Here is a 26,247-nt window from a genome sequence, read left to right on the forward strand (position 1 = left end):
CATACAAATGAGAGAGAAAAAGTAAGGATTGTATTAGAATAGGTTTATGACCTAATGAATGAATTTAAGTTTTCATTTGGATAGATGAAGTGTAGCCTGCTAAGCAACACCTTAATAAATAAGAATCTGAGAAAAATATCTGGAACTAGGGAAGATGTAATTATAGGGGTGCTTCCATGTTTATCTATGTTGGTAAGATCACAAATGCAAATGTTGTGTTCTGGGATGGAGTGATACTCACTTTCAGAAATTGCTGACACATTAAAGCAATGATTCCACAATGTAAATAAGAGCAATGTAAGCTAGGGTAATGTGTCCAAAGGCTGTCCTCCTTTCTTCACATAAAAGAATTCAAAATCACTCTTCACCAAGTGCTTATGACTAGTTACAGTAAAACAGTAATAATTTCAAGGATGACATATTAAGCCATATGGAAGAAAAACACAATTTAAACAAAGAAAAGGATGCCATTTCACTTACATTTAGAAACAACTAATCAGATAGACGCTCTTGGGTAGATGTATCTGCACAAAGCATTTTTCATCTCAATTTAGATACTAATATATAAAACATATCCATGGAATTCTCAGACTATCCAGATGAAAGATCTGAGTGACTCACGTTCTTTTTGATCTTATTGATTCTGGCTTTACCTTTAGAGGGTTGAACCTTTATTTAGTTTTACTCATTAATATATAAGGGAAAGGAAAGGTTTTTCAAACAGTTTAAGCTAGCAGCTTATCTATGAACCCTTTTAGAAAGGGGCTGACCCTCTGGCAGGGAAGAGGACCAAGTCTGGGCCAAGATGCATCATCTATCTACTTCCTTTCTATTGCTGTTCATGAAAAATAGCTGCTTCTGTTCAGAAAACCAGAATCCTCCCATGGCTGTAGCCACAGTACCATAAAGTGACTCAGGGACACAGCTGGGGAGGAAAAAATACACAAGCTGTCGTTAACTGTTGTAGGAGCTGACTATCTAAAAAAAAGTATTTCTTGACTACCTTGAGAGAATTATCTGCAACAGGTGACATCATAATTTCTGTTGAGGAAGAATGAACCAAAAGGATATTCTACCCTAAAAGAGTTTCCCTTAATATTTAATATGAGAAAGGTATTAAGTACTCTCCCCAAGTTGATGCTAAAGTTGTAGAAGAGGTTTGTACTAGTAACAATCAAGAAGGAATGTATTTATTTCTATTTGTATATCATTTTTGTTTAATTAAACATGTGGTTCACACTGACTGGTAAGTAGGGGTATGTAAGGCATATGTGATTTTAAAACATTTTTTCTTAACCTATTACAAACCACATATATTTCTATTAACCCAGTTGCAAATGACGAAAATCACAACCCAATTTGAAACTTTTTGTACTTGCCAGAGCAAACTTTGTGTAATGCACTACCCCATACAAAGACTAGCTGTTGTTTCTCATCACTCAATGAAGTTCCCCCCTGGGTCCTCACAATAAAGATGGGAAAATCCCAGCAACATAAAACAAAGCAGGTTCAGAGGCACAAGACGTGGACAGAGACACACATCAGTCATGAGCACGTGCTGAGGAGGACAACCATTCCCACTGGCCTGTTACTCTGCAGACCAAGGACAGGCAGGCGATCAAATCAAAGTCCTTGTTTGAGGGGAACTAGGTCCTGGGGCAAGAGAAGCAGCATGAGGGATGTATGCACACACACATCCGAAACCCAGGTGAAGGGCAAGTGGGCTGGCACTGCTGCAGGACAAGGTCAAAAAGAGGAGCTGCACCAGAACAGGACTCAGGCCTCAAGACTCCTAGGTGGCTGCTGGAAAATGTAAAAGCTGGAGGCAGTTTCAACTGGAATTAAACATTCTGGCTATCACAAGGTTACCAGGCCATGTGCTATATGCTAATTAAGAGCCATCACATGTGGAAGGAAACACTTTTATCTTTATGGTCAGATATAACTCAGTCTAGTTTTTCTTTTCTTTTCTTTTCTTTTTTCTTTTTGCCTCCCTAGTGCATCTAAATGAAAAGACTTAATAAAACCTGAACATTGTCTACTTACTAAAGTATGGTTTATTTTCTTACCAGGATTATACAAATTAATCTTTATGTGGATACATTTTAGAGTTCAAACTCTTTCATTGCATTTATTTATTTTGTGTGTGTGTGCACGAGTGCGTGAACTTGTGGAGGGGTCAGAGGACAACTTGTATAAGTTTGCTGTCTCCTTCTACCAAGAGGATCTCTATGGGTTGAACTCAATTCATTAGGCTTGGCAACAAGCACCTTTACCTGCCAAGCCATCTTGCTGGTCCAACTATTTTTGCAAATTATTACTTTTTGTACTTTTAAATGTAAATTAGAATTTTGATTTAAGATAATTGTGGTCTGGTCACTCAGTAAAATAGTTTACTACTTCCTAACTGATGGCTTAAAGTGAGATACATGGCCAGGGCCTACTTATTACACATATTAGTAGGCAGGTGTTAACACTGCTTTGGTCTTCTGGTAGATAACTAGGTCCAAAATGCAGAAACTCTGTTGGTGGTTCTGGGCCTCCTGGGCAAGCAGGGTGACCAAATGGATGGACAGGTAAATTATATGCCCTACTTATGGCTGCGGCTCAGTTTCTCCAGTGCAGAAGCCCACACGAAACTTGATCCTCAAGTGTGACTCATCCTCAGGCCTGGGCACTATTCCCCATATGCATCTGAATAACAGAACAGTTAGTTGTGTGGGACAGAGGCTAGTATCCTTTCTAACAGGTCAATTTGTTTCAGAATCAAGTGTAATTTACTAATCTGTTTGCCCAACCCTGTGTTGTCTGTCACTGATGCAAAGGCACCCATATCTCCAGGCACTTCATGAAGACGGTTCTTTTTCTAGCAGTATCTTCTTGCCATTCGGTTGCATTTCTGGCTTTCCAAGGACTAGTTTTTTGCTCTGACACTTATCTGGAATCCTTGATTTTTCAAGCTAGAGGGCACCTTTAATATCATGTGACCCAGAATTTTCAATGTTCCCATGGAGACTAGGCCAGAGAAGGGAGCTATGATTTGCTTGGGCTCTTACAGTTGACTGGCAGTAGAGCCGGACATGGGCTATCCAACTTCCACTCCATGAACTTTTCTATTATAACATCCTGCCTTGCAGCAGGGCTGAGAAAACAAAAAACCAAACCAAACTTGTTGAAACATGAAAAACTACCTGTCAAGCCACAGAAATCTAAGGATTTGGAATTACACTACACATTGGAAAGAAGCTGGGGTGGGATGTGGTTGGGTTTATTTTGAGCTAAAATCAAAGGAGAAAGCTTTTGCCTATTGAACCATGTGCTCCTCCATCCCAAGTTTTAGTTCTCCCCATTTAATATCCTTTTTTGGTCAATTCTGGCTGACCATTTTCTGAAGAATTTAGGGGAAGGCTGTCCACCAGAGCATCAAATACTCACTGTTTATGGTACCTGCTAGTGCATTAATATTATTCAATCCGACAGTGGCTCCAGCCAATCCTTGCAGAGTCCCAAGAGAGGTCAAGGAATTCATGGCTGCACCAGCAGTAGAATTGGGGGTTGAAGCAGCCACTGAAAAAGAGGAAGGGAGAGAGAAAGCACAAGATGAGAGCCAACTGGAGTGAAAGGAAACCCGTTGTCACTATACAGCTAACTGTAGAGACACTCAAACACCAGAGACCTGCAATTTTTCCTTAAAGTTTTCTGTAAAAGGCAAATGGAACTGTACTTGTAGGGTCTTTGGCACTCAGAGTTGGTAACTGAAGAGATCACATGGTGGGCTTGGCTCATAGCTCAGTGGTTCTCAGTCTCATTGAGCAAGGACTTTAATTTCAGTCCCCACCCTTGCAATAGCCCACCTCCATCTGATTTGCTAGCATAATGAATATACTGCTTGATGTTTCCTGGGGAAAAACTGTGAATGACAACCTGCAAGTCTATATTACCTTCTGTTAGTTCCACTGTAGGAGACTCTCAAATAGATATGTTGTACTATTTTGCTCACTAAACGTTTTTTAACTATATCTAAAATGTTCTTAGATTTATAGTCACATTATAATTTATATTTTCAGAAGCATCAGTATGGTCAGTTAAATAATCAGTTGCAATTCTAATTTTTTAAATCCCTTAAATTTCTCTACACATACTAGTTTTATTTCTTTTCTGTAAGTGTGCTTATAGTTATAATATCTGAGACCATGGGTTGATCTAAATATATTATTCAACTCTGCTGTTTAGGTTTTTTGATTTTTTTTTGTTTATTTTGAGACAGGTTTTCTCTGTGTAGCTTTGTAGACAAGGCTGGACTCGAGCTCACAGAGATATGCTTGTTTCCTGCAATTAAAGGCGTGCACCACTGTTGCCTGACTTGCTGTTTAGGTTTTAAAAAGACTTAGTTTTACAGCTTCTTTATATGCTTACGTGAGTGTATGTGTACATGCATGCTGGTACCTGCTGAGACCAGAAGACGGAACTGGATCCCTTGGAGCTGGAGTTACAGGCATTTGGGAGCCACCTAGCATGGGTAATGGTATTCAAAGTCCAGTCCTCATACTAGAGCACTGAATACTCTCTAGCTGTTGAACCATTTCCAGCCCCTGATTTCCTACTATTGGTCCTTAGTTTAACTGTAGTTTATGATTTTTTGAATATGAGCTTTAATATTATTTAATACTATTGAGAAATTATTTCTGGAAATCGTTGCCATCTGGGTTGAAGATGTTTTTTTTTTCTTTCAGGGATGATTTCCATTTGATTACATAAGGTACTAGAGGAAAAGGCAAACTACAGACCTTTACAAATTGCTTGAGGAATCTCATGTGAAGGCCTGCTTACTACTATAAATTCACAGAGAGAAATACCTATAGCCCTTCTCAGTTCATCTCATACTAACAGTTTAGACTTTTGGGGTTCCAGACTTCTTATATTCTTTATGCACCAGGACCCTGTGAAAATTTATACTCAAGTTTTTCTAATTCACCAAATGCCCCTAATGTGTAAGCTGCTTTCATTGTGCTACTTTCTGGGTTTGCCCTCTTATTTACCACTCATCTCTAAGCGTTCTACTAATTCACTACTTACTGATGTGACTAAAATACAAACAACAACAATATCTATCTATACATGGTAGCCTTTTCTCTTCCAGTGGGAATTCCTTTTGATAACCTAGTTCATCTTAATTATAAGTATCTGGCACATTTTTCATGGGCTCTATCTGATGTTAGTTTACATGTCCCCATGGACTCTATTTGTTGTTAGTTCACATGTGAAAGCCCTTACAAGACTGTGCCAGTGAATAAGGTAGAAAAACTATTCGCAATGTATGTTTGAATTCTAAACTAGCAATAAGTGCTGAAAAGAAGAAAACAAAACATGAGTTTAAGTGACACGAGTAAAGAACTGAAAGAACAATGTAAGGACATCTGTGGACCCTCTCCTCTGTGAAGGAAGTATAACTAGTGAACATTATAAACTGTAACAGTTACACTCTCTAGAAATTGTCCTAACAAATGAAGAAGTCTATTTCCTCCTCCACAGGAAGATGTTTAAAACTCTGTAAGAATCAAAGAAATCTGTGGCATTTAAAGCAGTCTACAACAGGTTTCCTTCTCTGGGTGTCTCAGTATCATACCCTGAAGGTGAGTTTAATAGAAGCTTGACTGAGACTGAGGAAGTAGGCTCCCTTCCTCACAGGTCCAAATCTAGAACTAGGGTTCTTCAACTATTTATAACTATCCCTATTCTCTTCTCCTCTGTTCTGTTTTGTACAGATGATATTCCAAGTCACGGGGAGTGGAGGACTTTTCCCTAAAGAGCTTGCTGGGAGAATATTGGCTCCATATACTTTTACACCATCACTTATAGGCTAGAAATCTATGCTAGGAAAGGCAAGTCAAGAAATGTGGAATCTATGACCCTTGCACAGAAACTCTTCTGAAAAGCAGAAGTGTCGCTCAAAGAAAATCAAGCCATTGTTCCTAAACCAGCTTTGAAACAATGACACAGAGTTTCTGTCTAGAGTGTGAGACAGGCTGTAAGAACACAGGTTCTTCTAAAGGGGATACATTTATTTGAAAGAGATGGGAAATTTTAGGCCAAAAGTGCTACCGGAAATGAAAATTTTGTTGGTAAGCAACTTTAGGAGTAGGCTGATAGTTCATAGCTGATAAAGTATTCAGAGAGATAGTTAAGGAGGGTCTTCCTGTGTTCAGTGCTTACCTTGAGGACTAGTTCAAAGATGACCCCTACAAGGGCCTGGCTTTAATCACATCAGACTTTGGAGGCTATGAGCAAAGAAACCTAGAAATGTGTTAAGGCTAACAACTCTTGTGTGCGATAATAGAGAGATACATCAATTAGAAACCTAACATCAGGCAAAAAGGCAACAGAAGAGAAACATTTAAAGAAAAAAACAAAAACAAACAAAAAACAAACAAACAAACAAAAAACCAACCTGTCACTCATAGCCCATGGCTATGCTTTTGGAGGAAGGAAATCAAGAGCATCATGGTAGAGCAATATTCCTTATTACACTAATCTTGTTAAGTTGCTAAGCAAATAAACAACTGAGAAGTTAGTCTGGGAGTGAATGAGGAGGATCAGGATCCAGATTTGCTCTATTCTCTATCTAAAATGCCCAGTTGTTAAGAAAGCATCATAATAAATGCCAACAAATACGATGTGATCCATTCAGAACAAAAGAGTAGACAACAAGGACACAGATATAAGACTTAGCAGGTGAAGAAATCAACAAAGGTATAAAAAAGATACTCAACTATAGGAAATCCTGCTTAAAGGATGGGAGAAAGACATGGCAATAATGTTTCATCATCAAAAATATCAACAAAAAGACAAGGAATGTAAACAAAGGGAAATTCTACAGCTGAAAAATGAACAGCCGCAATGAATTAATTCACCATAAGGCTCAAGAACGTATTTAAAATGGTATAAGAATGAGTAAACTTGAAGCTATCAAAAATATAAATATTCTGAAGAACAGAGAGAAAAATAAAAAGTGAACACAGCGTCATAGGAATGCGGTTCACTGTTAAGCACACTAACATATATTTAAAAGCAAAAGGTGATAGTAAAGACTAAAAAATGTTCCAAAGCATGACTAATAATTTCCCAAATTTAATGAGAGACATTGATTGAGGCAGTCAAGGAAATGAACCAATTCTAAGCATGATAAGCTACAACGTGTCAAAGAGACCCAGATCCAGATATATGAGAATGCAAATGCTGAAAGTCAATGACAGAGAGGAAATTCTGAAAGCAGCAGCAGAAGAAAAAACATACAAGGGATTCAGGTAAGGATTATAGTTGACTTCTCAGCAGAGTCAATGTGTTTACAACAGGACATACTCAGTGATGGGAAACACACACACACACAAAAAAACTGCCAACTAAAATTATATTCAGAAAAATTATCTTCCAAAAATGGTAGAAACAATTCCCAGATTAAAAAAACAAAAACAATGAAGCAGGACTATTACTTCATAGGTATCAGATCTATCTCATAAGAAATAATCAAATTCTTTAGGTTTATAATGAGAGATCTTAGGTATCAACACACTCACAGGAAAGTAATTACATAATTATAAAGTATAATAGTTTTTAGCTCTTAGCTAAAACAAGTTGGTTAAAATGTATTTAACTGTGTGATTAGGTATGTGGTAAAAGAAATGTAATATATTTGAAAATAACCAAACGAAGAAGATGGAGGGAAATTCTACTGGGACAAAAACTTAGATCTTGGGAATGAAGAGAACTAGAAATTGTAAATAAGGTTATAGATACAAAGATTTACTACTTGCTCTCTTTTATTCAGTTTCTTTAGAAGATGTAAGACTATGTAAAATAATTATAATATGTTGTTATGTTTTTAACCCACTGTTCACATAAAAAGCCACTTAAAAGGCCAGAAGGGAAGGAATTATAGGGGAGGAACATTTCTTTATCTTACTAAAATTAAGACTATAAATCACAAGTATTTTCTGATAAGATAATTTACAATACTCATTAAGGTAATAAAATTTAGAAACATGAAAAAACATTAAAGAAATTAACATTTTGTCTTAGTAAAACTCGCTTAATGTAAAATAAAACTATAAAAAACTAGAGAAATAAATGGGTATGTGACAAAAAAGAAATAAAAGGACACACCCAAATTCAACCTTATTTATAGAAGTATTAACTGAAAGGTAGGTATGACCAGATTGTACTTAACAAAAATCCCCAGCCAAGAGACTTAACTATGCTAACTAAAAAGGTGCACTTTAGATTCAGAGACAAATAACTTGAAAATACAGATGCTCCTTGACTTCCAATAGAACAATGACCCAATTCAAAATGGGAAATATCCTAAGTTGGAAATGTATTTGCTACACTAGCCTACTGAATATCCTGATTCAGTAACAAAGCTAAGAGGCCTGATGTTTTTCTTCGTAACTATGTGGCTGACTGGCCCTGTCATTCACTGTTGCTGCCCACATGGGAAATACTGAACCCATGTATCACTAGGAGAAGATCACAGCACAAATTTTGAAGTATAGTTTCCACTGATAAATATTGTTTTCAGTCCATTCTAAGGTGAAAAAAAAAACAGAAGTAGATCCAAAAGTCTGTTAAAGGACAGAAAATACATACCCTGCCAACTGCAGCTGTAAGACGATACATTGGTTAGACTAGTAAAAGGCTAATATTGAACAACTCTGAAGAGAAAAACATTGGCCTAAACTCTTGCATTGCAAAGTAGTTTCCTATATTTTCACAAAACCTGTATTTCATCAGGGTCAAAATGACAAGGAATTTGTCCTGATGAATGTAGTCAGTACAGTAAGTCAAGTGCTAATGTACAGTGCCTATAAGAAGACTGAGTTCACTTGAAGCTTCATTTTCCTCCCTTCCTCACACGTCTCAGAGTAAAGAGAATGAATGGCAAAGAAGAGGCTGCAGCCTGGGATAAGCAACCCTCACACAGTCCAGGAAATGAACAGAACCCAAACTTGGAGGAGGCATGGGAGAGAAGACATTTAGGCCCTGGGTCATCTGACAAATGTGCAGCTACCTTACACTTGGCTGCCAATTGCACCAACTAGAAGAACCGAGGGTCTGAAAACTAGTCAAGCTGTAAAAACTTTAGGGGCAAACTGTTCTCCCAAGCGTTGCTTCTTTTTTAATTATTTTAACTAAACATTTAAAAATAAAAAGACTTAGCTCAATGTACTGTAAGATTACTTATCTTTGGGAAGTGTGACTATCTAGGATGTATTTCACACAATAACAAAGAAGAGAAAATCCCCCCTCCTTTTCAGTCTAAACACCTATGATGGTTAATCTTGATGGGCAACTCGGCAGTTTTAGAATCACTATGGAAACAAACCTTTGAGGATGTCTTTGGGGGATTTTCCTGGATTAGGGTAACAGAGGTGGGGACACACACCCTCAACGTGCTGGATTTAAAAAAAGAAGCAAATGAATGAGTAACAACATTCATTTATCCTTCTCTGCTTCCTGACTGCAGATGCAATGTGGCCAGCTGCTCACGCTCCTGCACTGTGACTTTCTTTGTCATTATGGACTAGAGCTTCAAACTGTGAGCCTAAGTTGCTTTTGTAAGGTATCTGTCTCAGTAACAAGACAAGTATCTAATAAAATCACCTTTAACTGTTGACATCATGGCTATTATTTTATTTCTGCTGGGTGGCCCTCTTCCTCCACCTTATAAAGAAATCAGAGGGTGTCATGTATCAAGCTGTTTGCCCACTGTGTGTCTGTTGTCAAATACAGAGGAATACAACACAGAAGGAAGTAGACTCAGCAGCTTACTTCACCTTAGAGGTTCACTTAGTGGCAAGAGAGAGAATGGCTTTGGAACTGGCAGTCCATGGCTCATAGATGATTTTAGAGGTTCTTTAGGCTTGAGAGGTGAGTATGAGGAGAAAGGAGTAACAACCTTCCTCTGCTTGGTTTTGTGTATACAATTCACAGCTCTAATGGTAAACAGTAAGTTTTTCTAGAGAGAAACTCATTAGAGATACATGTAGCACTCCAGTCTCAAGTGAGCCTGGGTTTATGGAATACCAGTGGTGATCAAAGAGTCTTGGAATCACAGGACCTAATTCTGTCATGAGCAGTAAACAAATAGTGAAAGTCGTAGGTTTGCACCTTGTTTTTCTATTTTATTTAAAAACACTTGGGACTGAGTATAGTAAGTGGATGAAATACAGTTTCTCACTTTTTATTGCACTATTTTTTGAACTCCTAATAGAAGGCAAAGAACAGGTACAGAGTAGAATTAAGTATGAAAATGTGAGAAGCTAACTGTATGAAATGTCTTAAAGTGAGAGGAATCCATGTAAGCTGTATCATTGGCTAACACTTTAAAAATCTGCCCAAATTATAGTTGCAAAGAGATCTCTCTATTGCATATAGAGTTACCTTTAAGAACCTTTTGAATTTTAACAATCTGTTTAAATTCAGATTTGTCACAGGGCCAATCTCAGTCAAGCACTTAAAAACTAAATATTTGGCAGATGCACAATAGAGGAAAAAGCTCCTCAATACAACACAGAAACAAATGATATCAACCCACATATTTTCTGTTTCCTTGTTGGCAGTCTAGCAATGAGCTGTCTTGGGTAACTGCGTCCTGTCCACCTAAAATTCTCTTCAGTCTCCACTGGGAGCCACATTCACTTTCTCACAAAGACTTGTAAAAAGCCAAAGGAGCACTTCAGGACAGGTGTGGTGTATGCATGTTGGCTCATTTTCCAAGAATGCCTGTTGGTAGGAGCTGCTTCATGTCACACAAGAGGCTGCAGAATAAGGTAAGGAGGAATCGAAACGGGGCCCAGCAATGCTTGCTTCACCTTGCTTATGTGGTGACAGTGATAGTTTTCACATATGGCATTTGAAGCCTGCCTTACCACAGCTTATATCTTACCTATGAACCTACAGATGTTTGGATAAGCTGGCTAACAAGGAAAGAAAATGAAATGCAGTAGACACAAGTCTTGTCTTTATTAGCTCAGTGACACACAGTCTGTGTGTGCCCTTTTGTGAAAACTGTGTGTGTGGTATAAAATTTGAGAAGAGAGATAGTCAAAGGAGATTGGTGGTAAGGATATGCTTACTCTGATATGGCCACAAAATTTCTTTGCTTATCTGACTAAGTTTATTCCTTGCTGTAAAAATTCCACACTGGGAAATCCCTAATGCCAATCCTAATGGAGGGAACATGATGGCTTCTCTTTAGAATTTGTCCTGGGTAAACAATAATTCCAAGAGTTTATTGGCTCAGATGAAAACTGTGGACCACAGACTCAGGCCTTTGTGAAAGACAATAGCATTAGCAGATTCCCTACTATGGTACTCGACCAATGCTAGCCCTGGTTTCTACACTCTAGTTGATAACATTAACAAGTTAACAAGTCTCGCAGACATTCTTTCACTACAGGTGGATCCTTTAAGACTACTTGAAAACTAGTCAGAAGTCTTTTCATTTACTTAAGAATGAGAAAGCATAGATTGAGGTGCTGACTAGATTGACCTAGTTAGTACACAAGAGAAGTACAGATGGCAGCTAGAATTCCAACTGTGTACAGGGTTCACAGAAAGACCACACGCCTTTTTCATGCAGATATAAACAGAAATCTTTTTGTCTTTTCAGAAATCTTTCTTTAACCAGCCCAGATATTAAGGTAGGATTAGTCATCACTGTTAAGAAAATTTTAATCTGGCGCTGGGAGTATAAAGGGTAGTAGAACACATGTTTATCATATTCAAGGATCTGGCTTCCAATATCTTCGTTTGCTTTATTTCAAAGGTGATTTGTACCAGAGATAAGTGCCTGCTTTCCTTTTCTTAGTTTTCCAGAGATGAAAGGACCATATTTTCTTCCCATCATCATTTTCACTTTGTTTATGGGAAGAGAGGTGACTTCTTGGGATAGAGAGAATGGCAACAACACACATTCACTGACTATTATCACCACAAGAGCATTGAATTGAAACAAAATGCCATGGTGCTTTCATAAGGGTATTTTTTGCCTGCTCTCTTTCTATCCTGGATAGGCAAATAAGCTTTGGTTCCAAAAGGACTATGTTTCAAGAAAGAGATAGGCAGGACAATATTCTCTCCTGCGATGTCCAAGCTTTAATTCCTAGGACCTGTGAGCATGCTAGGCTACACGATAAAGATGAACCAAAGATGCATTTAAAGTTGATACTGAAATGGGGATATATTCCATATTATCCTAGTGGGCCCATAGAAGTGGAAGTGAAAACTGGAAAAGAAAACTTCAGGAATATGGCAGCATAAGGGGGATCTGGCCCAAGGTCTCTGCTCTGAAGATAGAGATGGGTCAGGAGTGAAGTCTTGTATTTTTGGAAGGAATGCAACTGGCTGATAATCTGATGTCAACCCAATGATTACATTCGATTATTTATATGTAGAACTTTAACACAGTATGTTTTTGAAGCAACTACACTTGTAGTTAAGTAATAACAGAATAGAAAACTCATTTTCACCTGAAATGACACTAATAATGATGGTAGCTAATACTTTTTCAGTGCATACAGGTGCTAGGCATTGTAAATGATGGAACTGGATTTACATGCAGCTCGTTAACTATAGAGACTTACCACTATGTTGACACTGAACTTAAAATTCTATTTTGTGTTTTGGATGGACCTTGTTGATACCGCAGAGATTTACTTATGGAGGCAATAAATTTGTTTGGATCCTAGATCCACCTTAATGTTTTTTGGCTCTGTTGCTTCCAATCTGTGAGATATTAGGCAATCTCAATTTAACTGAGGCTTAGCATTAATTCCCAAAGAAGAAGTAGTGTAATTTACCGCTGAGAGAGGGCAAGAAAATCAGCTGAGGTGGCATTGGTGTTTGCTATAGCAGGGCATGAATTTGTTGGGAAACCTTTGGCTATTCTGTCCTTAGGAGAAATTCACCACCATTTCATCATTCTGCCACACTTGAAGATTCAAAGCTTCTCCACCCCTCGTTAACTGGATAAATAATGACAAAGTGTAGCTTTTATAGCTAAGTTACTCATCAAGAAAGCCACCTCTCTCAACTCTGTGTGTGTGTGTAGTTTTGAGAACATCCAGGATGATGATCAGATATGAAAGTTAAAAAAGAGAAGAAAAGTTTAAAAATGTAATATTTAGTTTACAAAAAGAAAACAAAGGTTCTAACATTAAAAAGGTATTCTTTGTAGTTTGAGATATCAAAATTAGAATCAGTGGACTGAAGTTACAAAGTGATATATTTTAGGTTAATGTGAAGGAGACTCATCTGAGAATAGTGAGGGGAGCTGTCCCAGAGACATATTGCTCTTCATTCATATTGCATATGAATGCAGGGACTTGGATAATTATGTATGAAGGGCTTGCTGCAAAACCTGGAGCTAGCTTTGGTAGCCTCAGAAATCTCTTCAATCAGATTTTTAAAAGGGCTTCATTTTTTTTACTAGGTCCAAACATGCTCCCATCTCCAAAATGAGCACTCCAATGAAGCAGAATTCTCACAGTTCAAGGCAAAATTTTGGGAACGTTTCCAATTTCACTTCCCATAACATAAATGAAGATGTAAAATGTAGCCCTATTCAGATAGAATCAAAGGTATGGATGTAACTTTATGACTCATTATGCTTGCCCTATTTGTTGTTTCTGTTTTTTCTCCAAGGGAGATTTACTAGTACATGCCACTAAATTCCAAATGAACAACCACAAAGACCATTGTGTGTGTGTGTGTGTGTGTGTGTGTGTGTGTGTGTGTGTGTGTGTGTGTGTCGTAAACCCAGAAGTCAATGTTTCTAAGATATTATCTGGGCCATTTGGTTAGAGTAGCCCTGTTTTGTTTTGTTTTTTTTTTGAAACAGCTGTAACCATATATGCCATATATGCACTTAGTGACAAAGAGGTAGTTAGGACTTCCCCTATCTCAGAATCAGAGGATTCTTGGGGCTCACTTTGATTCATTAAACACTATAGTTGCAGGGAAGGGCTCTCAGAAATCTGATCTTAGAAAGCCATCTTCACTCTGTTTTTGCATGATTGGGAACCACTGGTCTCAGGGATGTGTGATGTAACTCTATAAATTTCCCTTAGAACTGTGATGGCTTATGGAGAGAAGACAGATTTGGTTTACGGCAGGAAAGGAGAGCAGTTGGCAGTCAGGGAAAATTAAGAGTTAAAAAAAACTAATAGATCTGGGTGATGGTAGTGCATGCCTTTAATCCAAGCACTTGGAAGGTAAAGGCCAGTGGATCTCTGTGAGTTTGAGGACAGTCTGGTCTACAGAGTGAGTTCCAGAACAGCCAAGGGTACACAGAGAACACTGTTTCAAAAAACCAAAGCAAACAAACAAACAAAAATCTGTAATAGGTGTGGCTCTGTTCTATATTAAAAAAAATCCTACCAGAAGGCAAGCATATTAAAGAACAGGGATTTTTTTTCTTGTTTTAATTTCTTAGAAACTCAAGAGTGATGACACACAGTAGGTACCAACTAAGCACCTGCTGAATGAATGAATTGAAGGCTGAGGCAGGGGGATAGAATAGCCTCATCCAGTTTTCGTACAGCAAAGCTGATCTGCAAATCTTAGACAGGCAAGGGCACTCATTTCTCTTTAGGTTGCAGCCTTATTGAAGGGCTCCTGATGACCTAGAAGCAGCTGTGTCTCAGTGAAAGTTTTCTTTCTGCTGTATGCGAAAGAAAATAAAGGTTTTAAAAACGAGAACTGGCTGGGTGGTGGTGGCACACACCTTTAATCCCAGCACTTGGGAGGCAGAGACAGGTGGATCTCTGTGAGTTCGAGATCATTCTGGTCTACAAGAGCTAGTTTTAGGACAGCCTCCAAAGCCACAGAGAAACACTGTCTTGAAAAAACAAAAACAAAACAAAACAAAAAAACAAAACAAAAAACCCCAACAACAAGAATAAATCACAACTGATGAAGTCAGATGCTGTCTTGGTGTCACTAGAACAGGGACAGAGATACTTTCGTTCCTGACAATTCTCGTGAGGCAATGAGTGGAATCCACTATCAGTCTCCAAGCAGCTACTCTTGTGCATAAGCAGGAGATGGAAGATCCAAATCTGAGGCCATTTTGTAATTTTACTTGCCCTGAGATCTACTGGAAACACACAAAGAAACTTCACTGTTGCTTTCTTACACCCTATAAAAGGTGGGATAGTATATAACATTCATTTTGTTATATACTGACTGCTGAATGCTAAGGAATGGTCTATACTTAACCTTCCAAGGAAGGCAGAGAAAGTGCTCATTAGGGGTTTGCTGATCTTTCACGCTGGCTACTTCTTTACTGAAGCATTCTTTCTTTCTTTACCTGTGTATTTTCAGGTCATATCTAGCACAGATCTACACTACCTTCCCAGTGAAAAAACATATTTCCTAACATTGATCCTTTTCCCTACATTTTTCAGGCAGCAAGCGTTTTCTTTTAAGCTACATAAAACAGCATTAATAGACGAGAGCAAGAGTTGCTTTTAGTGCATTCATTAACCACTTTCCACAGAATAATTAGATTGTGAAAGCATAGTATCTTTGTGGTTTAAGAAATGAAACAATTGTAAACACAGAGAAAATATCTACTAAATGTAAGACACTGGAGCCTGTGGTGGTTGTTTTGTTTCCGATCAGCTTGGATGCTATATTCCAACAGTGCAGGAAAGCAACATGAGGGGCAGAATAGTTATGCCATGACATAGGCACTGTCATTATCAGCTAATCACAACCCTAGGGCATTAATGAAATTCTGAGTGGCTCTTCTCCCATGGGGCCTAATTATTTTCCAATAACCATACCTCTTATTTTAACTTATTTCTGAAAAGATTTTTGGGAAGAGAGAGAGAAAAGGAAGGGGTGATGGGAGGAGGAGGAAACTGTGCTATACAACAGCATGAAAGGTTCTGAGGTTGTGTCATCTCATTACTTGATGATCTGTGGTGGCACGTGTTTTGCCCCATGCACACTGGTCCACTGCCCATTCACTCACTGGGAAGGAAATAGTGCTTGGTGCAGCACTGGGGCAGAGGGCTTCTCTAGAAGACCAGAGAGGAAAAGTCAGTCTCAGGACTAGATTGTGACTTGAAATTATTTTTCAAATTTTTTATTCTGAGAGAGAAAATTTTGGAAGAGGAGAAACTGATGTGGACAAAGGCTATATTTTAGTATACAAAGTACTCTAAGTGATTTCATCACTTTAATTCTCATTTTAAATGCCTTTTGGAACTCTCACTCGTTTATTTGAAAAAAAACTTACTATAGTAATTGCCAATAAGCTAGGTCTTATTTTTGGTTATCTTCTCCAGTCCCATAAAGATACACATAAGGTTGAAAATGTCCTTTGAGGCCTCAAGGTTGAAAGAGTCACTTTATATAATTTTACCACACATAGATTTTTTTTTTTTGGTTTTTCGAGACAGGGTTTCTCTGTATTGTTTTGGAAGCTGTCCTGGAACTCGCTCTGTAGACCAAGCCGGCCTCGAAATCACAGAGATCCGCCTGCCTCTGCCTCCCAAGTGCTGGGACTAAAGGTGTGTGCCACCAACGTCCGGCTCACACATATATCTTTTAAGAATGGAGTAGAAAAAAGAGAAAACTACCACTTCAATAACATTTTGTTCACGATTTATCAAAATAAAATGTACTAAGCCAGCTGTAGTGGGGCATACTACATGACAGCAACTGGGAAGGAGAGAGAGGCAGAGCCAGTGACAGCTGGATCTCTGTGAGTTCAAGGCCAGCCTGGTTTAATGGAGTGTTCCAAGCCGGTCAGGGATGTATAGTGAGATCCTGTCTTTTAAAAAGTACATTCTCTTCTTATCTGTCCCAAGACAGACATGCACTTTTACAAGCAGTCATGGGTACAGGCAGAAAATGATGTTGACAACTACTGACTGATAAGGGCAGGAAGATAGAAATATAAAGATCCAGAAATCAGATCTTGGTTCCAGAAATGCTTGCTTTCTAGTATTTCATAGTTTAAAAAATAACAGTCTCAACACCATGTAGTAAAACATTCTTCCCTGACTATGGATGAGGTGTCTGAATAGATGACCATGAAGACTTTCTGCCCCTATGTAATATGGTATGGACAGGCTGTAGGTCCTGGAAGAGCAGTCTGAGGAAAGAAGGCCCAAGTCATCTGCTTTACCAACTTCCTGCCTTATGTCTGGCCTTCATCATTGTAGAAATGGGGAGTTTTCCCAGATGAGAGGATGGTCATTGCTACGACATAGATTTTCCTCTGGATAACAGAACCTTGAAAGTTCATGTCAGACTGCCCTCCATTTGGAAAACAGGGATGTAGGCATGTCTGTTAGGATCAATAAAGCTTTGCCTTTGCAAGTAGGCAGCACAGACCACACATTAGTGTAGAGCTTGGACAAAACTAAAACTAAAACCAAACCAAAATGACTTGGGACAGGCCTCACTGCCTGGTCCTTGACAAGGAAATCCACACAGACATGGGTTCCCACTCTAGTTCATCCAGTAGCACTGTTTATCTTTGGTAAGGAGAGGTTAGTCTTCCAGCCTCACATTTTCGGCACTGTGGGAAGTTTCCTGCCAGCTGGGCACTGAAGCACAAAAGGGGAACTGTGAAGAAGCCACACTAACATTTACATTTCCTTTCTAGCACTCTCGGGAAGACTGCAGAAATGTGTGTTTTCCAAGGCAGGAGCCCACAGGAACACTCTGGATCCTGATTAGCATGTCTCCATGAACAGCACTGTACACCCATACCAAATAATGGCTTTCCCATAACATTTAGAATTTTATTTTAGAAAAAGTGATTATAGAATACATACATACTATGTATATATATATGTATATTAAACCTCAGTATTTCAATGAGGAAAGTAAAACAATTCCATTTCATGACTGAGAAAATGAAATGATTAGCTCCATTGACTCTTGTAAGGTATCAGCATTCTCTATAAAGACAAAGGGACTTCCTCCATTACAATATTTACTGTTTTTTAAACTCTACCCTGAAGAGGAGACTTTCTTGTTTCTAAGCCTAGATACTTAAATCTATATGTGCAATAAGTACTTTTCAGCTTCAGCTTCTGCAGTGTTCCCAATTCTGCTGAGTTTCCCCTCATGTCTCAGAAGCTCTTTTAAATCCACAGTTAGCAGATTTATTTAAGCAAGACACTGCATAGTCATCACTGTCAGACTTACTGGGGAACTGTTGGTTCAATTTTACATTCTGGATGAGATCCCCCCATCCCGTTCTGCAGTCCTAGGAATTGTAGAGAGGACCTTATGTATGCTAACCAAGTGCTATAATATAGAGCAGTATTGCCAGCTCTGTTTTATTTTATATTTTAAGACAGAGTCTTCTAAGTTGAGTAGGCTATCCTTGAACTTGTGATCCTTCTGCCTCAGCTTCCCAGATAGCTGAGATATACTGGCCTATACCAATAGACCTGGCTATGAATGCATCTCTTATCCTCCCTTGCCCAATATCTATCACTTTGGAAAGCATACTAGCAGAAAAGGGGAAGGATCCCAAGAATAGTTCCTAAAATTAAGCTTTGGAAGTAGATCTGAAACCGGGAAAGATATTTATAAGATGTTAACCAGGTTGACAAATTAAGGCAGTATCTACAATACACTTGGCTGAGGTTGCTGACTGAACCAGTGAGCCCAGGTTCTGTGGGCAGCCCCTCATCTTTCCCTGAGGGCTTCCAGAAGTAAAGTCCTATTTAGCTAGGTAGACAGTACAGGGCAGAATGGATAGGCTACCAACTATTCTTTGGAAGGATATCTTGGTGGCCAGTTATAAAACTGTACACACTTCATTTCTTTCTTTTAAGGTTATGATCAATCTATTCAGCATTTTTTTTGGCATTGTGCCTTTCACTTTGTGCACTAGGTGCCTGGGAGAGATGAAAATTAAACAGTGGGGAAATGTTATCAGAGAGGTTACTCTGTGAGGTCAACACGAGGACTGACTCTTCGACAGACTTATTTTGTGATTGTCGCAGCCCTCCAACCTGCCTTCCTATTCCAGTCCTCCAATTTTCACTTCACATTCACCTCGTTTTTGTTTATTTTGTTCTAGGTACTTCTCTTCAGTCTAAAAATTGTTTGTTTTGTCCATCTTAAAAACTTTTTCTGTGGTACAATAATTAATAAGTAGTTCATGAACTGGGCAGTGGTGGTACACACTTAATCTCAGTACTCAGGAGGCAGAGACAGGTAGATCTCTGTGAGTTTGAGACCAACCTGGTCTATAGAATGAGTTCCAGGATAGCCAAGGCTACACAGAGAAACCTGTCTTGAAAAACAAAAGACAAAACAAAACAAAGAATTCATGAATCCACATATAAAATGAAAACTCCTTTTATGTTTTCTTGAAAAATAGGGATCTACTGACTTCAGTTTGTCTCAGCAGAACTTTAGAGCTGGGCCATAGATCAGTGGTAGAGCACTTGCCTTGCATGTGTGGGACCATTGGTTTCAAGTTTCTCAGGTGTTTAAAAAAACCAGACATTCAGTAACAGAATTCTAGGGAGGTATGACTACAATCATGATCTGTGTTCCCCATCTATTGCAGAGCACAACTAGGCAATTAATATTTTTCACCAGTGCTAGTAATGACGCATAGCATTGTAGATACTTTTGCAGAATAAAAATCTCATTAAATGATTATGAACAGAAAATATACCCTATGTTCTCTCAAATATCACAAGAAGACTGAGTGTGGATTTGCTGTATAAGAGGCTGTGAATACTGATGATCAAAAGTCCATCACTTAACACTTATCCAGAGACAGTAAAAGGAAAAAGAAAACAAAGAATTAGGGTCAATGTCTGTAAATACATTTTTAAAATGCATCTAAAATAACACAGGGACTGCTTTCCCTTAGAATGAGTATGGGGCATAAGTGAATCTATTTACATCTGATTATGGGCTCTATGCCCTTGGCTGTTCAACTTTAGTAAACTTTAGCTCAGAACCGTTAAGAAGCTCTAGGTTAGCAGTATCACACAAGTCAATGACTGCCCAGCCCCTGTGCCCAAATTATTCTGTCATATGAAGATACCAATGTATTAGAGCATTAGATGTGGGTTTGACTATTTAAGATTCTTCACAATCATTTTCTTTAAAAATTACTATTATTGTAAATGTGTGAGTGTTTTACTTGCATGTATGTCTATGTACCACATATGTGCCTAGGGTCTGTGGAAGTCAGAAGAAGGCCTGGGATCCCCTGGTGCTGGAGTTTCAGAGGGTTGTGAGTTATCATATGAGTGCCAGGAATTGAACTTGGAAGAGTAGCCAGTGTTCTTAACCACTAAGCTATCTCTCTTCAGTCACCACTCACCATATTCTTGATGAAAAATGTAATTTAAAGGAAGCTGCATGCATGCATACCTGCATGCATGCATGCATGCATGCATGCATACACACACACACACACACACACACACACACACATACACACACACACATAGAATAAAAGAGAAAAAGAAATCCAGGTTCACAATAGATGCTCAACAAATATTTGTTGAGTAAATGAATACTACATCAGGAGATAATAATTAGTATAGTGTCATTTTACTTATAAAACCTCTTATGTATTGTTTGATTCCATTGAGTTCCATAATGTCAACACCAAGAACAGACGTGGACACTTTCAGAAAAGCAACTCATAAAGTTATACGAGTCAGTAAAACTTAAGAGAAAATGGTTCAAGAAGTGAATGTTAATCTCTTTTTGCAGTAAACAGGGTATGAGGGTATTTGAATGATTCAACCCCACAAACAAATAGCTCATTTTATTAACTGGGTTGACTCTGCTTAACTAGAACACATCAAGAATAGCTAATACAGGGAAGAATTGCCTACTTTGAGTTCGAGGCCAGCCTGGTGTAAAAAGCGAGTTCCAGGACAGTCAGGAATACAGCCAGTTACACAGAGAAACCCTGTCTTGAAAAACCATTAAAAAAGAGAAAGATTTACTTCCTTCCTATGATGATAAGCAATGAAAAGCAATAGGGACATAGGGGAGGGTATGAAACTGAGTTATTCTTTATGAGTAAGGTGAACTAATTATGAATTCATTATGAACTAATGAAATGCCCCGTGTTTTACAAGTACATTATAAGCAAAAAGTACTCTAAGCTAAATGGATCTCATTTTTTATCTAACCAGTGTAGCATTCCATTGCTATATAGAATTAGCAATACATATGTAATTATAAGGCTGATTTGTGCATTTTTGAGAAGTCTACGTTAGAGTAGGTGGTTCTGAAAATAAAATGCTTCCATATTCTGCATTAGAACATTCTGAAAGCCACACTTTGTAAGGTTTTTCTAGTAAAAAACAAATTACCTTATATATATAACTTGTTCTAAGATGTCAGCATTGATTAATTCCCAGCATCCTGTCAGAGGTGAATATTCACATGTAAGGTATGGCAATGTTTGGATTCCTCAGGAACCAAATATTATGTTGCCCGTGTCAACGTCACTGTGACTGGGCTGATTATCTCTTCAGAGACGCATGCACTGTACTAGGATAGAATGAATGGCTCTTACACATTAAATGTAGAGTTTTCATTTGGCTATTCTATTTGCACCAGAAATAAAACATTAGAAAAAATGTTTGTGTGATATTTCAAATGCAAGGAGGAATTATGAGCAGAGAAACTGTTTCTACTTTGAAAGTGTAGGTGCAATGCTTTTCAACCAGTGGATTGCTACAACAGCAAAATGACAATTATGTAGTAGCAATGAAATAATTTTGTGGTTGGGGTCACCACAAAATGCAGAACTGTATTAAAGGGTTGCAACATTAGGAAGGTTGAGAAACACTAACGAGAGTGTGATGGAGAGGCACCAAATGACTGTGTTACAAAGACAGTGGAGGGATGAGGCATACACTTTGGCAGCAGAGAAGAAAATGGTGTGACATTCACAGGATGCTTATCTCATGTTGACACCTCTCTCCTTCCTCCTCTACCCTCAATGAGCTCCTTCCTGGAAATTCTCTATGAAGGAACTGCTATTGATTCAGGGCTAGAGTTAGCTAGGCATTTATGTTAGAGTGATGATCATTCTGCATGGAAGGCTTAAATGATGAGGAAATCATTTAAATTGATTATTAAAATGTAAGTACTAGGATATTTGAAACAATTTTTAGTAGTTACCACTAAACACTTTACTGCAGTTTAATTTACACAAGTAGTTTAGTTATATGTGATTTTAAAAAATCCACTTTTAACCTGGCATGGTGGTGCACACCTTTAATTCCAGAACTCAGGAGGAAGAGGCAGGCAGATCTCTGTGAGTTCAAGGCCAGCCTGGTCTCCATAGATAATTCTAGGCCATCCAGAGTAACGGGAGACCCTGTCTCAACAAACCAAACCAAAAGTCAATTCTGCACCTACATGCAATCTCAAGAACAAGCACCAATGTAAGCAGAAGATGGTGAGAGCTTTAAAAAGGAATGAGGTGAAGGAGGGCTTCTAGGATTCTAGAAGACAAAATGCAAGAAGAAAGGTGGAATGACCAGGACTGTATCTGGTGAAGAAGAATGACATGACTTTGAGTGTTGGTCTCCCAGGGGCAGGGCCTTTCTGACAAGAAAGGAAAAAGCAGCCAGGCAGGATCTGGAATGACATACTCAGGAGTTCGTTTTACTTCAGCCTAGATCACACTTTTTAAATAATTTGAAGTTATAAACAGGGTTATTTTGTTTGGCCAATGTGTGAAAAATGGTTCAAGGGTGGGAATTGCATTGGGAGCTCTTATAGAGAACATGAAAACAATGGCCTCCCTCAGGCTAGTGTGAGCTGTAAGGAAAGACACCTGTATGGCGAACCCGCCAGGATGAAGTATGCTGCCATGGCTGGATGTGAGGCTCAGCCACTGTAACCTATTAGGTTGAACAGACTGGGAAAGTAGCAGGAAGAATGGGTCAATGGGAGACATTTACTCTTGGATTTCCTGAAGCTCATACATCAATGTAGTAGCTTCAGAGACAGCATTGGTCAGTGTCTTTTCTGTCTCTCTCTGGGCCTTAGCATATACCCCTATGTTATTGCTTGGGGGTAATGCAGGACCTACCACATGGACTGGCACACACTTAAAGACTCATGCTGTGGCTCGGTAATCTGTGGATCACTTCTTTCCACAGAGTGCAGACTCTCTGGTGATGAAGATACATACACATTAAAGATTACAAAGCCTCCTACAAACTGAAATGCTGCAGGATAACCTCCAGGGATAATTTTTGCATCCTGTTATATATGCACCTGCCTGAGTGACACAGATATGTAACAGGGACAGCACCCACTCATCAGTCATTTCTATCTGAGGAGGGTACAATGGGTCTGAATCACATGAAAATACCTCCACTTCTTCTAACCTCAAGTGCTCCAACAGGTTGCATCAACATTTCCCTGGAACTCTAAGATTGCTGTACTCTTCAAGGATACTGAAGATAGAGAAAAGACTGCCAAAAATTTAAAGGGAAAAGTCTTTGAAGAGCCAGCAGTGGGAACGTAGTAATGCTGCCTGGCATTTAAAAATGTCTTATACTATTGAAAGAAATCACCCATTATCTTGAAGTGTGCATTTGACTGAGTCTGCACTTACAGAAACATTTGGAGAATTTTAAAACATCTTTTTCTTAAAAGAAAAGAGAAGAAAACAGGAGGCCAGTGAAATGAATGCAGTATTACAGTATTAGGTTTTAGACAGAAAATGCCAAAGAACAATTCACATATGGTGAAAGTAATGCTGTTTTCCAAGCTCTCTCCATTACCAGAAAAAACAAGCCATCTATTAACAGTGTATGAAACAAATATTACTGCCTTTAATACCTACCTACCTGCTGGACATACAATGTGCCTCTTTATATAAAAAACAAACAAGCACAATTCTCAAAAACAGGTTTAAAACTGAATAATAAGAAATAACCCAAGAATTAATTAACTAAATAGAAGACTGAAGTAAATAAAGAAAAAATTAGCCTATCAAAATAAAAAAACAGCATTAAATTAGGCTCCAAAAGACCCATGAGAACTCATAAAAGGAGTAATATGCACCTACCTGGTTTTTATTCTTTCATGATTTAATTTCTAATTTTATTCACTACTATCTGATAATTGCATGAAACACTTATTCTAACCACAGGCAATTTAAACTATTTTAATTTTTATTTCAAGGCCACAAGACAAAGGAACCTATTTATTGCTTAAGGGATTTTTTTAAAACAAAAATTAAAGCTTAATCTTTCATGTTTTAAAGCCAAGACTATTTAAAATCATTTATAATAATGCTGTAGAGAGACTTTTTCTTGGTTCACAAAATTAAAAAGATAAATTTATAATTATGAAAAAAATTAATAGTTTGGGGATTAAATTATCCCTTTCCTTTGTAGATGAATTTGTCTGGAAATTAAGAGACAAAGTTAAACGCAGGGTAAATTCAAGCCCCCATGTAAAAGTTCTCAGAGAAGATGAGGCTTCATGCATTTTACAGTGTGACTGTTCATGTTACAGATAGTGAGTCCACTCTACTATTATTGCTAAAAATGTGTAAAAGCACTAGCTATTCTAACACTTTATCAGTGGATTCTAACACTTTACCTTATCAGTGATAATTCTGATGAAGAATAGAGTCAGGAATGTTACTAACCACATTTTCTACATCTCTGAAAGAGCCCCTGATGAAAATTAGACAAATACATTGACTTTTAGTTAAACAATAACAATTTTTTTAGCTATGAAGAAAAAAATAATCAAAATATAAGATTTAAATAGTGTCTGCTGCCACATTTAAAAATACTTTTAGGTATTTTGAAAAGCATCCTTTAGCAGAGCAAGCACTTTCAGTGGTGCTCTGGTAGCCACATCTACTGAAGGGCAGCATACTGCTTCAGGAAGACAGGGGAGGACACTTTGCTAATGGGACATTTTGATCACAGCACACAATTTTAATCCAGTACTTGGGGGGCAGAGGCAGGCTGATATTTGTGAGTTACAGGCCAGTCAGGGATATATAGTGAGACCCTGCCTCAAAAGCCCCAAAACATAATACAATAAAATATAAAATGAAAAATTCATGATTTTCAAAAATATTGGATGGAATGGCATTATGGTTTGAATCTGAAATGTCTCCTATAGACTAATGTTTTGATAGCGTGTCTTCTAGCTAGTGGCATAATTCTGTAAAGTAGTAACTTCTGGAGTTGGGAACTACCTAGAGGAAGTACATTACTGGTGGCATATTGTTAGAAGTCGTATTTTGCCCTGGACACTTCCTGTATTTTGTCTTTACTTCCTGTTGGCATTAGGCAAATAGCCTCCTCAGCTAGACAGTCTCACAAACAGTGAAGTTCCTTGCCATAGGCCCAGAAACAGTGCCAAAAGACTGTGAACTGAACCCTCTGAAAGCACATAAAACAAACCCTTCCTTTTGCAATATTACGGTAGGCACTCTGTCACAGTGATGGGAGCTGACTAACACAGATGACGAAGGATCCACTGACATGGGCCTGTTTTGTTTTGTTTTTGAGACAGGTTCTCAATATTTTTTCTGGCTATCCTTGAACTCCCTATGTAGACAAAGCTGGCCTTGTCTCTCAGAGGTGGAACTCACAGAGATCTACCTACCTCTGCCTTTCTAAGTGGGATTAAAGGCTCGAGTCACCACACCCAGCAAAGCCTTACTGTTTTCTCTCTCTCTCTCTCTCTCTCTCTCTCTCTCTCTCTCTCTCTCTCTCTCTCTCTCTCTCTCTCTCTCTCTCATATTCCTGAGAGGAGTACCAGGGCATTCTTTCTAGTTTATTATCACTCCAAGCTCCTTCTACATGGCTTCCTTCACTCCACTCAGGCTTTGGCAAAAATGTCACCTTTAATAAATGACTTACTTCTTTCAGATCCTTCGGTGTATACCTTTATTCTGCTTTTATCAATATTAACAACCTTATCTCATCTAAAGGAATCCACATTTATTTATTTATTTTAGTTTTCTGAGGTCTCCTGAAAGACTTAAAGACTCCTAGGTATTATATATTTGTGGTTCACCTGCCATATTCCTACCACAAAGGCACTATCTAACATTGTGAAATAACTTATAGATAGTATTTATTGAAGTACAATATTTTCACATTTAATGTGTTTCAAAAACATCAATGCTGTGTTTATATGGGAGAAACTGCTATGGTAAAGATGTTTGTGATG

At 38.2% G+C, this 26,247-nt stretch overlaps 1 protein-coding gene across 14 annotated transcripts in view; it reads right to left on the reverse strand.

Moving 5' to 3' along the window:
• The window catches only part of Celf2 (CUGBP Elav-like family member 2), an 826,625-nt gene that overhangs the window by 21,481 nt on the left and 778,897 nt on the right, over positions 1-26,247 (reverse strand). For 13 of the 14 annotated variants that reach the window (XM_040756181.1, XM_040756182.1, XM_040756178.1 and 10 more), the window contains one exon: positions 3,448-3,567. In XM_040756181.1, coding sequence (XP_040612115.1) covers positions 3,448-3,567 — 120 coding nt within the window. Of the gene's footprint in view, positions 1-3,435; positions 3,568-26,247 lie in introns of all 14 variants that reach the window. The other variant, XM_040756173.1, reaches the window with a different exon arrangement.

This window comes from Mesocricetus auratus, unplaced genomic scaffold (assembly GCF_017639785.1).
Source record: "Mesocricetus auratus isolate SY011 unplaced genomic scaffold, BCM_Maur_2.0 Super-Scaffold_100013, whole genome shotgun sequence".
NCBI classification, from domain to species: Eukaryota; Metazoa; Chordata; class Mammalia; order Rodentia; family Cricetidae; genus Mesocricetus; species Mesocricetus auratus.